Source organism: Pithys albifrons, chromosome 25 (genome assembly GCF_047495875.1).
Source record: "Pithys albifrons albifrons isolate INPA30051 chromosome 25, PitAlb_v1, whole genome shotgun sequence".
Lineage (NCBI taxonomy): Eukaryota > Metazoa > Chordata > Aves > Passeriformes > Thamnophilidae > Pithys > Pithys albifrons.
The window spans coordinates 1,737,404-1,751,035 of NC_092482.1; the positions used below are offsets into that span (position 1 = coordinate 1,737,404).

At 55.9% G+C, this 13,632-nt stretch overlaps 1 protein-coding gene across 5 annotated transcripts in view; it reads left to right on the forward strand.

The window, feature by feature from the left end:
• The window catches only part of SRCIN1 (SRC kinase signaling inhibitor 1), a 49,286-nt gene that overhangs the window by 3,625 nt on the left and 32,029 nt on the right, over positions 1-13,632 (forward strand). For all 5 annotated transcript variants that reach the window (XM_071577322.1, XM_071577324.1, XM_071577325.1 and 2 more), the window contains exons 2-3: positions 377-660; positions 13,210-13,233. In XM_071577322.1, the coding sequence (XP_071433423.1) occupies positions 377-660; positions 13,210-13,233 (308 nt within the window). The remainder of the gene's footprint in view (positions 1-376; positions 661-13,209; positions 13,234-13,632) is intronic.

Consider the following 13,632-nt stretch of genomic DNA (forward strand, 5'->3'; position numbering starts at 1 on the left):
CGTGTTTGTCTGTGCTGTTTTAGTGACCCAACACTGTTTTATTCCTGTTTTGGTCTGCACATCGTGGGTTTGTTGGCACACCAGCCCCTCCATCCCTGCCACTGCCCCAGCCCCTTCATCCCCCCTGCCCCCTCCCACCTCCTGTCACCACCACCCCCATGTCCAGGAGTGGGGACGCCGCTGCCATCACAGAGGGACAACCCCTGCCCCCACCCCTGCCCGGTGTATCCCACCCAGGAATGACCCCACTCCCAGCAAGGCTCAGCCATCACTCCAAGCTTAAATCCCCATCCCACCCCCAAATCTCAGCCCCCCTGCCGTGCCCCATGGCGGTGGGGCCGGCCCTGACCCCTCTCTGCTCTCCCACCCCGTGCAGATCCCGAAAGGACGAGCACCCACATGATCTCTGCGGACGATGCCGAGTACCCGCGGGAGTACCGGACCCTGGGCAACGGCACCCGGCGCTTCTCCAACGTAGGGCTGGTGCACACCTCGGAGCGCCGGCACACCGTCATCGCCGCCCAGAGCCTGGAGGCCCTCACCGGCCTCCAGAAGACGGAGATGGAGCGCAAACGGGATGCCTTCATGGACCACCTGAAGAACAAGTACCCGCAGCACGCGCTGGCGCTCCGGGGGCAGCAGGAGCGCATGAGGGACCAGGTAAGGGGCGTCCTCTCCGGGCATGGGGGCAGACACAGACCCCTTTGCACTCCCTGGGGTGTCTGGAGGAGAGGAGGCTCGTGGGGGGCTTGGATCGTGCATGAAATGGGTGGGTGCTTGCGGCAGCCCCGGGGGTAGCATCCCCCAGGTGTGAGGAAGAGCATCCCCCAGGTGTGGGGAAGAGCATCCCCCAGGTGTGGGGAAGAGCATTCCCTTGGTGTGAGGAAGAGCATCCCCCAAGTGTGAGGAAGAGCATTCCCTGGGTGTGAGGAAGAGCATTCCCTGGGTGTGAAGTAGAGCATTCTGCAGGTGTGAGGATAAACATTCCCCAGATTTGAGGAAGAGCATCCTCCAGATGTGAGGATATGAGGATAAGCATTCCCCAGGTATGAAGTAGAGTATCCCCCAGGTGTGAGACTGGGCATCCACCAGATGTGAGGAAGAGCATCCCCCAGGTGTGAGGAAGAGCATTCCCTGGGTGTGAAGTAGAGCATTCTGCAGGTGGGAGGATAAACATTCCCTAGGTCTGAAATTGAGCATCTCCCAGATGTGAGGATAAACATTCCCCAGATTTGAGGAAGAGCATCCTCCAGGTGTGAGGAAGAGCATCCTCAATCCCTGGAGGGGAGCACCCCCTCTCCTCCCAGGAATAGGGGTCTCCCTGGGGTGACACCCATCCCTGTGCCTATGGGTGACACCCCTCCCAGTTCCTGGGTGTGCCCCAGGTCTGGGCAGCACCTCGGGGTGTTGGGGATCCCAGACCCCCCTTGCCTGGGCACCGGTGATGCTGTTTGGTGATAAATCCCCACATAAATGTGCCCTGGGGAGGGGGAGTGTGGAGCATCCAGAGGAAGTGGCTGGAAGGAAACCTCAGATCATCTCCAATAGACCCCGAGGGATGGCAGTGACAGCTCCCAGACCCGGCAGAAAGAAATCCAGCTTGGTCAGGAAAATCAGCAGCAGCAGCCACGGCACCGCTGCCTCCTCCAGGCTGTCACCTGCCTGGCACTGCCCCCCACACCCCCAAACACCCAGACTCTGGCTGGGGGATGATTGTTGATCGTGGCTTTGCCTTCACCATCAGCCACACATGGGGCCCAATCCGTGTTTGCCACTTCTGAGCTGGACCAGGGACTTTTCCAGGCACGGAGTGATACTTTCCAGTAAATAAATAGGATTTTTTTTCCTATTATTACAGTGATTAAAAGACTTTTTAAATAAGCAGCAGCCATAAAAAATCCAGCTTGTGTTGGCTCAGGGTCTGCTAAGCTGCAGAGGATTTTTATAAGGTGAAAGAAAGATGATCTGGATTCTGGAATTATCTTCTTTATTTCTGAACCAGTGGGGCTGTGGGGGGTGTCTGGGCAGCTATTGGCAAACCCAGACAGGATTTCTGGGGCTTGGTTGGAGAGGGTCCATCACTCCCCACCACAATCATCATCTATTTGCAACTGGTACAGAAAGAAAAAGCACCTCCAGATAAACCCCAGTTTTTCTTCCTTTTCCCCCCTTTTTTTCCCCCTTTTTCTTCATTTCCACCACAGGCAGTAAATAAGAACAGGGAGAAATGAATCTAGAAACCCTGGATACCTCAAGTGCCAACCTTTAAATGACATTGGGGGACAGCATTGGGTCTGCCTGAAACATTTGAAACTTGGTGTTCTGTTCCTGAGGAGCCTGGGAGGTATTTCAGATCCCAGGCTTTGCTGTTTTATTGAGATTTTGAAGAAAAAATTACATATAAGAGAGTTTGCAAGATCAGAGGTGAATAGAAACATTGCATAAATGTCAACATCCCTTTCAGCTTGGCAGAGCCCCCAGCAAAAAGCTGTTGGATTCATGCACAGGAATGGGAAAGGGAGAGAAAGACTCATTTTAATCTTGTGTGTATGTAACAGAGCAGGGAAAAAAAAATCCAGGGAAATAATTGCACCACCAGACTGGTGGTAAATGTGCAGAGAAGTGCGAGGGGCAGCCAAATAATTTAAAATCCAGATGGGAGAACGTGTGGAATGGGAATGTTAATGCTGAAGAGAGGAATGGGAATGGGATGGGGATGAGGAGCTGCTGGAGCATGTTGGCTGTGGGAGCTGGGGGGAAAATCCTGCCCGGGGAGGGGGAAGTCCAGCAGGAGAGGGGTGGAAGTAGATGATCTTTAAGGTGCCTTCCAACCCAAATTGTTCTGTGATTCCGTGGTCGATGCTCTGGGAGATGGGATTCATCTGGACCTGCCATGTGGTGCTCGATGCTGAATGTCTAGAAAGTTTGGAACTGTTGGAAAAATAAGGAATATTCAGAAAAATTATATTGTTGTGGTTTAAGGGGTTACTCAGTTGCCCATCCCTGATTCTCATATTCCTGTTGCTTTTGGATGTGCTTTTCCACACGGGGCTCAGCGGGTGCACAAGGACCAGGAACGTGTAGCTTTATGCAGATGGCTTATAAATCCTAGGAAAAAAAGGGATTACAGGCCTGTTTCTTGTCCATAACCTGTTAAAAGCTGTGTTGTGATTAAACCCCATCCTCTCAGAGTCCTGCAGTGTTGGGCACTGAGCCAGAGCTGAGGTGTTGCTCTCTCCACTCCCCAAAAAAGTGTCCAAAATCTTGGATTTCAGCTTGTCCAGTTCTGCTGCAGGGAAATAAAAAAAAAAAAAAAAAAAAAAAAAGCCAGGAAAAGGCTTGAGCTGAGTGTTAACGTGGTGGTGGCTGCCTGACGGCAGCAGATTTGCAGCTGCCCGGAATAAATCCGTCTTTGGAATGAATAAATAACAGGCAGCAGGGATGTACAGCCCTGAGGAGCCCCAGGGACACGGAGCGTCGCCTGGGGGTCACAGGTGGGCTGTGGGGCAGGAGGGGGGCAGGTGGGCATGGGGGGGGCAGGCAGGGATGTAGAGGAGGGTGCAGGTTGGGGGTCAGGTAGGGATGAAGGTGGGGCTGCAGGTGGGGGTGAAGGTGGAGGGCAAAGGGGGACAGATAGGGGTGCATGTGTGTGTGAATCCATCTGTACATCCATGTGAATCCATGTGCACACCCATCCATGAGTGTGTGAATCCATCTATGCATCCATCTGTGCATCCATGTGTGCATCCATGTGTGCCTCCATGTGTGCACATCCATGAGTGTGTGAATCCATCTGTGCATCCATGTGTGCACATCCATGTGCACACCCATCCATGGGTGTGTGCATCCATGTGTGCATTCATGTGCACATCCATGAGTGTGTGCATCCATGTGTGCCTCCATGTGTGCCTCCATGTGCACATCCATCCATGAGTGTGTGCATCCATGTGTGCCTCCATGTGTGCATCCATGTGTGCACATCCATGAGTGTCTGTATCCATGTGTGCCTCCATGTGCACACCCATCCATGAGTGTGTGAATCCATCTGTGCATCCATGTGTGCACATCCATGTGCACACCCATCCATGAGTGTGTGAATCCATCTGTGCATCCCTGTGAATCCATGTGCACACCCATCCATGAGTGTGTGCATCCATGTGTGCATCCATGTGCACATCCATGAGTGTCTGCATCCATGTGTGCCTCCATGTGTGCCTCCATGTGTGCCCCCATGTGTGCCTCCATGTGTTCATCCATGTGTGCACATCCATGAGTGTCTGCATCCATGTGTGCATCTATGTGCATGTCTGGGTACCCGTTTGTGTGTGTGGGTACATCCATGTGCACATCCATGTGTGTGAACATCCATGTGTGAATCCATGAGTCCATCCATGTGTGTGAACATCCATGTGCGAATCCATGAAGGCACCCATGTGAATCCATGAGCCCATCTATGTGTGTGCATCCATGTGTGAATCCATGAGAACATCCATGTATGAATCCATGAGCCCATTCATGTGTGTGTGCCTCCATGTGTGAATCCATGAGAACATCCATGTGTGAGAACATGTATGAATCCATGAGCACATCCATGTATGAATCCATGAGCACATGCATGTGTGTGAACATCCATGTGTGACTCCATGAGCACATCCATGTGTGACTCCATGAGCACATCCATGTGTGAATCCATGAGCACATCCATGTATGAATCCATGAGCACATGCATGTGTGTGAACATCCATGTGTGAATCCATGAGCCCATCCCTGTCAATCCATGTGGATCCATCCCCGTCAGTCCATGCGGATCCATCCCTGTCAGTCCATGAGCCCATCCCTGTCAGTCCATGCGGATCCATCCCTGCCAATCCCTGTGCCCATCCCTCTTTGCTCCGCCCCCTTCCCCCGGCCCCGCCCCCGGAGCGCAGCGCCCCCTGCCGGCGTTGCGGTGGCGGTGGTTGCCATGGCGACGGCGCCGCGGGCGGGGCGGGGCGGGGCCGGCGGTGGCGGCGGGAGGTGGCCCGAGGTGGCCCGAGGTGGCCGGAGGTGGCCGGAGGTGGCAGCTCCGCCACCACGGCCCCTCCCGCGGCCCCCGAACCGAGCCGAGCCGAGCCGAGCGGGGCCGAGCGGGGCCGAGAAGGGCCGAGAAGGGCCGGGCGGTGCTGCGGATCCCGCAGTGCTCACCTGCCGCAGGTACGGGGCGGGATGGAGCGGGGCGCATCTCTCCGGTGTCGCGGCTGCCCCTGCGCAGCCTCTTCCCCTTCCCCAGCCGTCCTGTCGCCTTTCCTATCCATCCCCGTATCCCTTCCCCAAAATTCCCGGTCGCACCTGGACATCCCGGTTGCAATCCCACCCCGGCACCGGCGGATCGTGTCCTCTCCCCGCCCGCGGGGTTCGGCCCCAGGGAGGGGAAAGTCACTCCATTGTCGCCAGCCCCATCTTTCCTTTAGTCCCTATTTCCGTCAGCCTCTCCTTCCCTCCAGGCTCCCCTATCCCTCCAACACCCCCTCATCCCTCCAGCCCCCCTTTTCCTCCAGTTCCCCTCTCCCTCCAGCCTCCCCCCCTTCCCCTTTCCTTGGGTTCCCCCCGATTTCCAGACTCGCAGCAGGAGTGGGTGGCAGTTTGATTGTCCCTGCATTGCCCTTTGGTGCAGCACTGGGGGGGGCTCACCTTGCCCACCCCATGTGCACAGGAGGCCATGCAAAGCCCCCGGTGGTGCCCGTGCAGTTCTGTGTTGTCACTGGTGTCCTTGTCCCCCCATGGGGTACACCGACCCCCTCTGCCCCTCTTGGACAGTGGAGAGGGGCAGATGGTGCCCTGCGGGGGTTTGTCTTGCCTCCAGCCCACCTGGCCGAGCATCCTTCCCACAGGTGGGCACCAAAGCCAGACCCCTGCAATGAGAGGAATAGTTTTCCCACAGCTCGCTCCAGCCCCCCAAGGGGTGTCAGAGCCAGGCATGGAGAGGTGCCCATGGCATTGGCATGGGATTGGCATGGTCTTGTCCTTGTGGGGTACCCAGCTGGGCTGGGGGTGCCCCAGCACGGGCAGGTTTGGGGGTACCTGGACACTCCACCTTTGCAGAGCCAGTGGGGCCGGTGGCTTGTGAGCGCTGCCCGAGGTGTCCCGGGTGGCAGGAACGTGGTGGGAGAGGGAAATGGGGCCCTCCACTGCTCCTCCCGGGGTCTCATCTTGGTCTCCAGAGGTGGAGAGCGACGGGAGCCGCTGGAAAGGGCTGTAATGGTGGAGCAGAGCGTGCGTGGCTGTCGGAGTAACGCGAGCGTGTGTGCGTGTCCCTGGGACTGCAGCCGGAGCCAGTCCTATTGATTCCTGGATTTTCCCTTACTGAGAGCAATTCCTGGCTGATTAAAAGAGCCCTGGCCCATGGTTTGGTTGGGAATGGGGGAGCTGCAGTTGTGCAAAGCTCTGTGGGTCACCCCACACCTCCTTGGTTGGGTTTTTTTTTTTTATAGAACCTGGTCTTGAAGTCTCAGAGAACTGGATAAAAAATATGCTGGTGACAGTGATGGCAGCCCTGGGAAGGGCAGGAAGGAGCCATGGAATAATCTAGCAGGGAGATGCCCAGTAGATGCCCATCAGGAACTGGAGGTGGGATGCACCTGGGGCACTCCCCTTGGCACAGCCTGGTTCCCGGTGCTCCCCCTTCCTCACCGCTGTTCCTTCCTGGAAGGGCTGAGCCTCTCCCTGCTCTCTGGCACACGCGGACAAGGTGAAGGCATTGATCCATCCCTGCCCCAAAGTTTCCTGCTGTTCCTAACCCAAATTTATTTCCTTCTGCCCATGGCCTCGGGGGTCCTTGCGAGACGGGCTGGTGCTGCCGCCCGCACCGGTGGCGCGGTGCTGGGCTGGCGCTGAGCGGGTTTAGGGGAGGGAACGCCACAGCCCTGCAGCAGCCGGAGCGGCGGCTCTGCCATCCCTGCGGCTCCTCCAGCCCGGCTCCGGCTCTGCCGTCCCTGCGGCTCGTCCAGCCCAGCTCCGGCTCTGCCGTCCCTGCGGCTCGTCCAGCCCAGCTCCGGCTCCGGCTCCGGCTCTGCCGTGCCTGCGGCTCCTCCAGCCCGGCTCCGGCAGCACCAGCAGTGCCGGGGAGGCAGCGAAGCAGAGCAGGTCGGTCTCCATCAGCCGTCTGTTGGGGTCCTCTGCACCCCAGGCTTTGCTGCTGGCTGGGCAGAGGGTGGGTGGACACCCCACCATGCTGGTGCCCCACGGGACCCTGCGGGGGGAGGCAGAGGGGCTGCGGCTGCTCTCACCCTCCGAGGGGATGGTTACAGTGCTGGTGGGTCTGGGGGACTCCGCGGAGGATCCAGACCTTGTCCCTTGGGTTTCTCAGAGATCTATGACAGGGATGAGTTTCCCCAGGTTTGGGGGGGCTGATGGAGGGAGGGCGGTCACACCAAAGTGCCGGGGCTCGGAGCGCGGTGCTGTGCGCGGTGCGGAGCGGAGCGGTGCTCACTGCCTGCTCCCTGCCTGTTTCCTGCCTGCTCCCTGCCTGTTTCCTGCCTGCTCCCTCCCTGCTCGCTCCCTGCTCCCTGCCTGCTCACTCCCTGTCGCTCCCTGCTCGCTGCCGGGTTTACCTTGCACGTCCCTATTGTGTTGGTCCACCTACGCCGTGCCGTTGCCATAGCTACTCTGCCATCTGATCTGCCCAACTTCTGCCCGCTTTCCCTGCCTTCCCCCAAAACCTTTGGCCCGGGAGCAGGATGGAAGGTGGAGGAGACCTTGACCCCTTTGCATGGCTGTGGGGAGCTCCTGTCGGTGCAGGGGCCAGGGAGAGATGGAACAGAGACCCCCCTGCTCCCCTCACAGGCAGGCTGGGGGTGTGCTGAGCACCAAAGCTGGTCCCCAGGGCACCTGCAGCACAGGAGAGGTCCCTGACCTTGGACGTGGAGGCTGCAGAAAGGAGATTGTAAAGCCCCAGCAGGCAGTGGCATGGCTGCTCCTCAGCAGAGCACGGCCTGGTGCTTTGCTCTAAACAGGCATTGCAGATTTGCTCATCAGGAAAGGAGCTTATCAGGAAAGGAGGAGGCTTGAGTAAGAGTTGGGGATGCAAATCCACTGATGGCCAGAGGTGTTTGGGCTCTGGTGTCGCCTGGGCTGCCCCAGAGACACCACGTTGTAGGTCAAGGCTGTAGTTAATGCTGAAGAGCTGATGCTCTTGGAGAGGAGGATGGTGCGTGGGCAAGTGGACGGTCCTGGAGGGAAAGTTTGAGCTGTGGAGCTGGGACAAGGCTTTGTGGGTTATGCCAGACATTGAGTCACTGTGACAGCTGGCCATGGCATCTCTGATGGCATCTGTGATGGCCAGCAGAGCCTCTTTGGGCTGGGAACTGGGGACAGGGATAGCAAACCCCAAGGCCCTGTGTAAAGATGCTGGTGCCAGAAAGATGAGAGCAAAACAAGTGCCTTGGTGCCCTTTGCATGGTGGGGTCTGGTTTAGGTGACCCACCAAGCACCCTGAGGAGTCCAGGTGTGATGGGAATGAGCCCCAGCCCTCCTGCATCCCATCTGGTCTCTGCTGGCCTCTCTCCTGCTCAGGGTTGAGGCATCCTGGCAATAATTGTGAGTCCTCAGGTGACAATATCTGCAGCACACGATGTTGGCGCCGCTCTTTGCTCTGTCTGGTCACTGTTTGTGTTCAACTCTCTATCTTGTCATTTTGCCATTTCCACTTAAATTCAGTTTCTCCTGTGCTGAAAAGCATTAAAAAACTTTAATAAGGAGAAACAGATTAAACTCACTTTATTGTTATTTTTCAAGGAGATTTGTGTTTGTCAAGATGTTGTGCCTGAGGGGGGGACTCGATCAGGAACTGGAGCTCCTGAAAATGAGTTAATTAAAAAGGTGATGAAGCTGCCTCTGTCCTCCCTTCAGAGCAGCGTGCTGGGGCTGCTGTGCTGCCCATTTTAGAGGGACACTTGGTCCTGTCTTGTTAATCACTAACAGATTTGTGTTATAATTGCTAACCAAGGGAAGTCCACCTAGGTCAAGGCGGTGACTCGCTTGGATTTCATTTACCTCCTGTCTTCTCCTGGGACAACCACAAAGAATAGTTTTGGTTTTTTTTAAACTTAACTCCAAAATGTGCTTGATTACATCCTTCCAGCTCTGTTTTTCCTCTCTGCAGCTTGTGTGTGTGTGTGAGTGCCTCCCTCCAAGCATCCCTGTGTGCATGGCTCCCTCCTGGCCGTGGGTTCACAGCCCCCCTTGCTCTTACACGTGTGTTCCAGCTCCTGTGCACACACATGGACACGTCTGTGCTTTGGTGGGGGGGTTAGTCTTGGTTAGTCCATCATTTTTACAGCATCATGGACACGACTTTCATTGTAATTATAATCTCAGCCTTTGTAATTCTGCCCACCTTCTGCAGAGCCCTGCTGCAAGGAGCTGCCTGCTTTATTGCTTGTAACGAGGCTGTCGCTTCAAATCCTCTCTCGGACCATTATCTCCCTTTGATGCTTTTGAAGAGCCAGCGATATGTTAATTCTACCTTGGCCCTCTCCTCTTCCCTTCTCTTTGTACAAATCCACCCTTGCCAGCCTGGCTGGCTTGCCAGGGGGCTGGCAGGGGGCTGGGCACCCCACTGGGGCTGTCCCTGCTCTGCCCCTGGGTTTAGGGGGGACATTAGTGGGATGTCACTGCATTTAAGGCTGTGCTATTCCAGCCCCATCACCGCTGTGCCCAGAGCAGGGTACCAGTGCTGGGGGTACAACCTCTTTGCTTTGGGAGGTTTGGGAGGGGTGGAGGCTGAGCTGGGCAATGTGTCAGAGTGGCAGCAGTGCCTGCAAGGACAGATGGAGCCCAGAAAGGTCTGCGTGGTGGTGCCCATCGCCCGCTTGGCGCTGGCAGACAGCACCAGATTGTCAGCCCTGGCCAGTCCTGCCTCCCAGCAGGGCCTGGGCAGGGCAGGCAGCGTGTCCCTGTCCCCCTGCTGCAGGCAAGGCTCTGCCCAGAGCTCCCACACTCCCACAGAAAGGGCTTTTCCAGGGCTGGATGCAGGGACCTGGGAGAGTGTGGGTGCTGTGCCATCCTGGCAAGTGCTCCAGGTCATGCTACCCAGCCTGAATCCTTCCAGAATGTTCTTGATTCCCTCCCACAGCACTTGGGGTTCAGACAAGCTCGTCAGCAGCGTGATGTGGAGTTGGTTGTGTGTGGTGGGGATGTAATTTATGGACTTTGTGATAAGCTTGTCCAGTCATCCTAAAATAATAAATAAAATACACACCCAAGGCTGGCACCAGATAGGATCAGTAATATCAGGGCTGAGGAAAATTACTGAGACTTTTCAAGAGCAAAATGAAGAGCAGGGAGGGGAAAAAGAAAAGTTGCAGAAAGGAAAAAGTCAGGAGCAACATCTCCTCCCACAGACTGCATTGGGGTCCTTTGGGGACTGGGCCAGACTGGTTTGAACACAGCTCTTCCCAGTGCTGCTGGAACATCAGATCTCATGGGAATGGCCCATTTCAGCCATTCAGAGCATGAAGGAGTTAAGAGGGGGGTGGGCACTGGGCATCCCTCTCTTGTGAAGGCAGCACACCCAGGCCTTGGGGACCAGGTACTGGGTGTACTGGTGGGGGCAGGTGGGGAGAACCAGGTGCTGGAATCTGCCAAGGGAAGGGGATGGAGGATTTACTGATCTACTCCTGTCCATCTGAAGCTGGCAGTGATTTATTGTATCTCCCTCCCTCAGACCTGCCTGGGCAGTGGCATCTGGTGTGGGGAGCTGGGCTGAGGCTGATGAGCAGGAGCAGAGTTACAAAACTGCTGCCCTGTGCAGCTTCACTGGAGACATTCCCGACTCCAGGCACAGCCTGGCAGAGCCTTCAGGGGCTGATGCAATCCTGCTGCTCACCTCCTGCTGCTGGAGCCTCTCCCCGGGGTCGGGTGCTTCGGATTGACATGTGGCAGTGCTGAAATCTGGGCTTTGCTGGGTGGGTACTGGTGCTGCCAGCCTGCCTTGTGCCCAGGGTCACTTGCCTGTGCCTGGTGTTGCTTGTCTGCTGCCCAGCACCCCTTTCCCTTCACCCAGCACCCCTTTCTCTCTCCCAGCACCCCTTTCCCTGTACCCAACACCCCTTTCTCTCACCCAGCACCCCTTTCCCTTCACCCGACATCCCTTTCTTTCACCCAGCACCCCTTTCCTTTCACCCAGCACCCCTTTCCTTTCACCCAGCACCCCTTTCCCTCACCCAGCACCCCTTTCCTTTCACCCAGCACCCCTTTCCCTCCCCCAGCACCCCTTTCTCTCTCCCAGCACCCCTTTCCCTCACCGAGCACCCCTTTCCTTTCACCCAGCACCCCTTTCCCTCCCCCAGCACCCCTTTCCCTCACCCAGCACCCCTTTCCCTGTACCCACCACCCCTTTCCTTGCACCCAGCACCCCTTTCCCTCCCCCAGCACCCCTTTCCTTTCACCCAGCACCCCTTTCCTTTCACCCAGCACCCCTTTCCCTGCACGCCCATCCTGCCCCAGGAGCTGAGGCTGTGGAGATGCTGGTGCAGCTCCATGTTAGTGGCTCCATGCAATGGGTGGCCTTGTCAGCCCCCAAAGCCACTCACTCCTAGCCTGTTTCCCACTTTCCAGTGAATGTTTTGGAAAAACTTGGCATGCCCAGGATAGGCTGGGATCCTGCTGGTTGTTATCTAATAGTGCCTGGTAATCACAGCTCGGAACTTCTATTCCTGTTCTGCCTCTGAGTCACGGTGTGCCCTTGGAAAAGACCTTTGTGCCTTGAGGCTTGTCTGCATGAAAACGCTGCACTTGTTTGACTTAAATCACTTTTAAAACAGTTTTGGTTTGGTTGAGGGTGAACTTGGGTTGGGACTACTGGTCCTGTATGGAATATTAATGTGAACAGCATCTTGAATTGGAATAAGAGTGTCCTGCTGAGGCTTGGGATGAGTCTAACAAGTGAATTTGTGTTTATACACATCGACTGGACCTCTGTTTGACTTGTCAGCAGAAGGGGGAAATCAGCAGCAAGTGAAGGGAAGGAAGCAGCAAATCTGCCAGTGGATTGGGAAAGTCCTTGGATAAATACTCTGAGATGGTCTAATGTTATTGCAGCTTCTCCCTCTGCTCCCAGAGCAATGTCGTGGGAGACTCCTTGGCAGTGCATTGCAGGGACTGGTGGGGACTGGTGGGGACTGGGAGCTCCATTTAGATTTAAATAATAATTAAAAAATAATTCTGTAAGTAACAGATTTGCGGGCACAGTGATGGTGATGGAGAAAGAAATGGGATGTAAAAACAAGGGGATGGGTGAGTGTGAAAGGGGAGAACAGAGCAAGGCAAGAACTTTGATCCCAATAAAAGACTGTTGGGACAAAAGCTGCTTTGTGGCCATTTCTCCCACCCCACCCATCACCTGCACAGCCCCTTCCAAGCAAGGTGGATCCCACCTGTTGTCACTGGATCCACCTTCCCTCCTGCTGGAGATGGGATGGGGCTTGGAGCCCCCTGGGCTGGTGGGAGGTGTCCCTGCCCATGGCAGGGGGTGGCACTGGATGAGCTTTAAGATCCCTCCCAACCCAAACCATTCCGTGGTTGTGTGACCTGCTGGGCTCCCTCAGCTCCATCCTGGCAGTGCCATCCCGATGCTGCCCAGGGAGGGGGTCCTGAGTCTCTGCCCCACAGCAGTGGGTGTTGCAGTGAGCTGAGCACCCTCAGTGGGTGGCTCAGGGAGCTCCTGAGCTGTGCAGCTCCCCGGGCTGTGAGCGGTGCCAGCGCCCGTCACTCGCCGCAGCACATCAGTCTGACACCTCTGCAAACCCAACACAGGGAGGGACTGGGGGCAAAGGGAGGGGGGGACTGGAAAATCCCTTTAAAATGAACATTATTCTGACTTGCAGCACTGCAGCAGCCTGACCAACACGTGCCAGGACGGTGTGGGCACAGCAGTGACTCCAGCAGTGATTCTGGGCTGCTGTCCCACTCCCTGCTTCGCTCTGCTGGGCTCACTTTGCACCTCAGTTCACATCAATCCCCATTAATCCACCTCCCCTCCCTGCCTGCATGATCCTGCTCCCCCTTAGCATGAAACTTCAGCAACCAGTTGGGAGGGACAGAAACCAGAGCAGGTTTAATATCGCAGTTTAAAGTCAACAAGTCTCAAAGGGAAAACAAAAGTCAAAGCAGAATCTTAATGGTAATTTTTTTTTGTGTTTCCTTTCGTTTTGTTGTTTTATTTTTTGTTAGCAACCCAACTACTGGAGCTTTAAGGTCAGTATTTCTGATTTTTCATGCTTCTGTTTGAAATGCATGTGCTTGGCCACCCTTGTCTCATCTCTGTGTCCGTGGAGGGGGGTGGGAGCTCGGGGTGTTTTTTGGTTGAGGATTCCTGTGCCAAAGGAGTTTGTTCTCAGCTCAGCAGTGGCTTAAACTTGTAAGAAGGATTTATAGTTTTGGGCTGAGTTGTGCAGATACAAACCTGGTCTCTGAGAGGGTGAGTCTGTGGCCTGCCTGCATTGTGACCACTCACCCCACAGTCAAATCCGGCTGCTGTGGAGTCATTTCATCACAGCAAAGACCTTAATTCTGGGAAAAGGATGGAAAAAAGTGTGTTTTGGATGGGGTCAGAAGTCAACCTGTGGAGCTCCATCCTGGTGGCTGCTCCCAGGC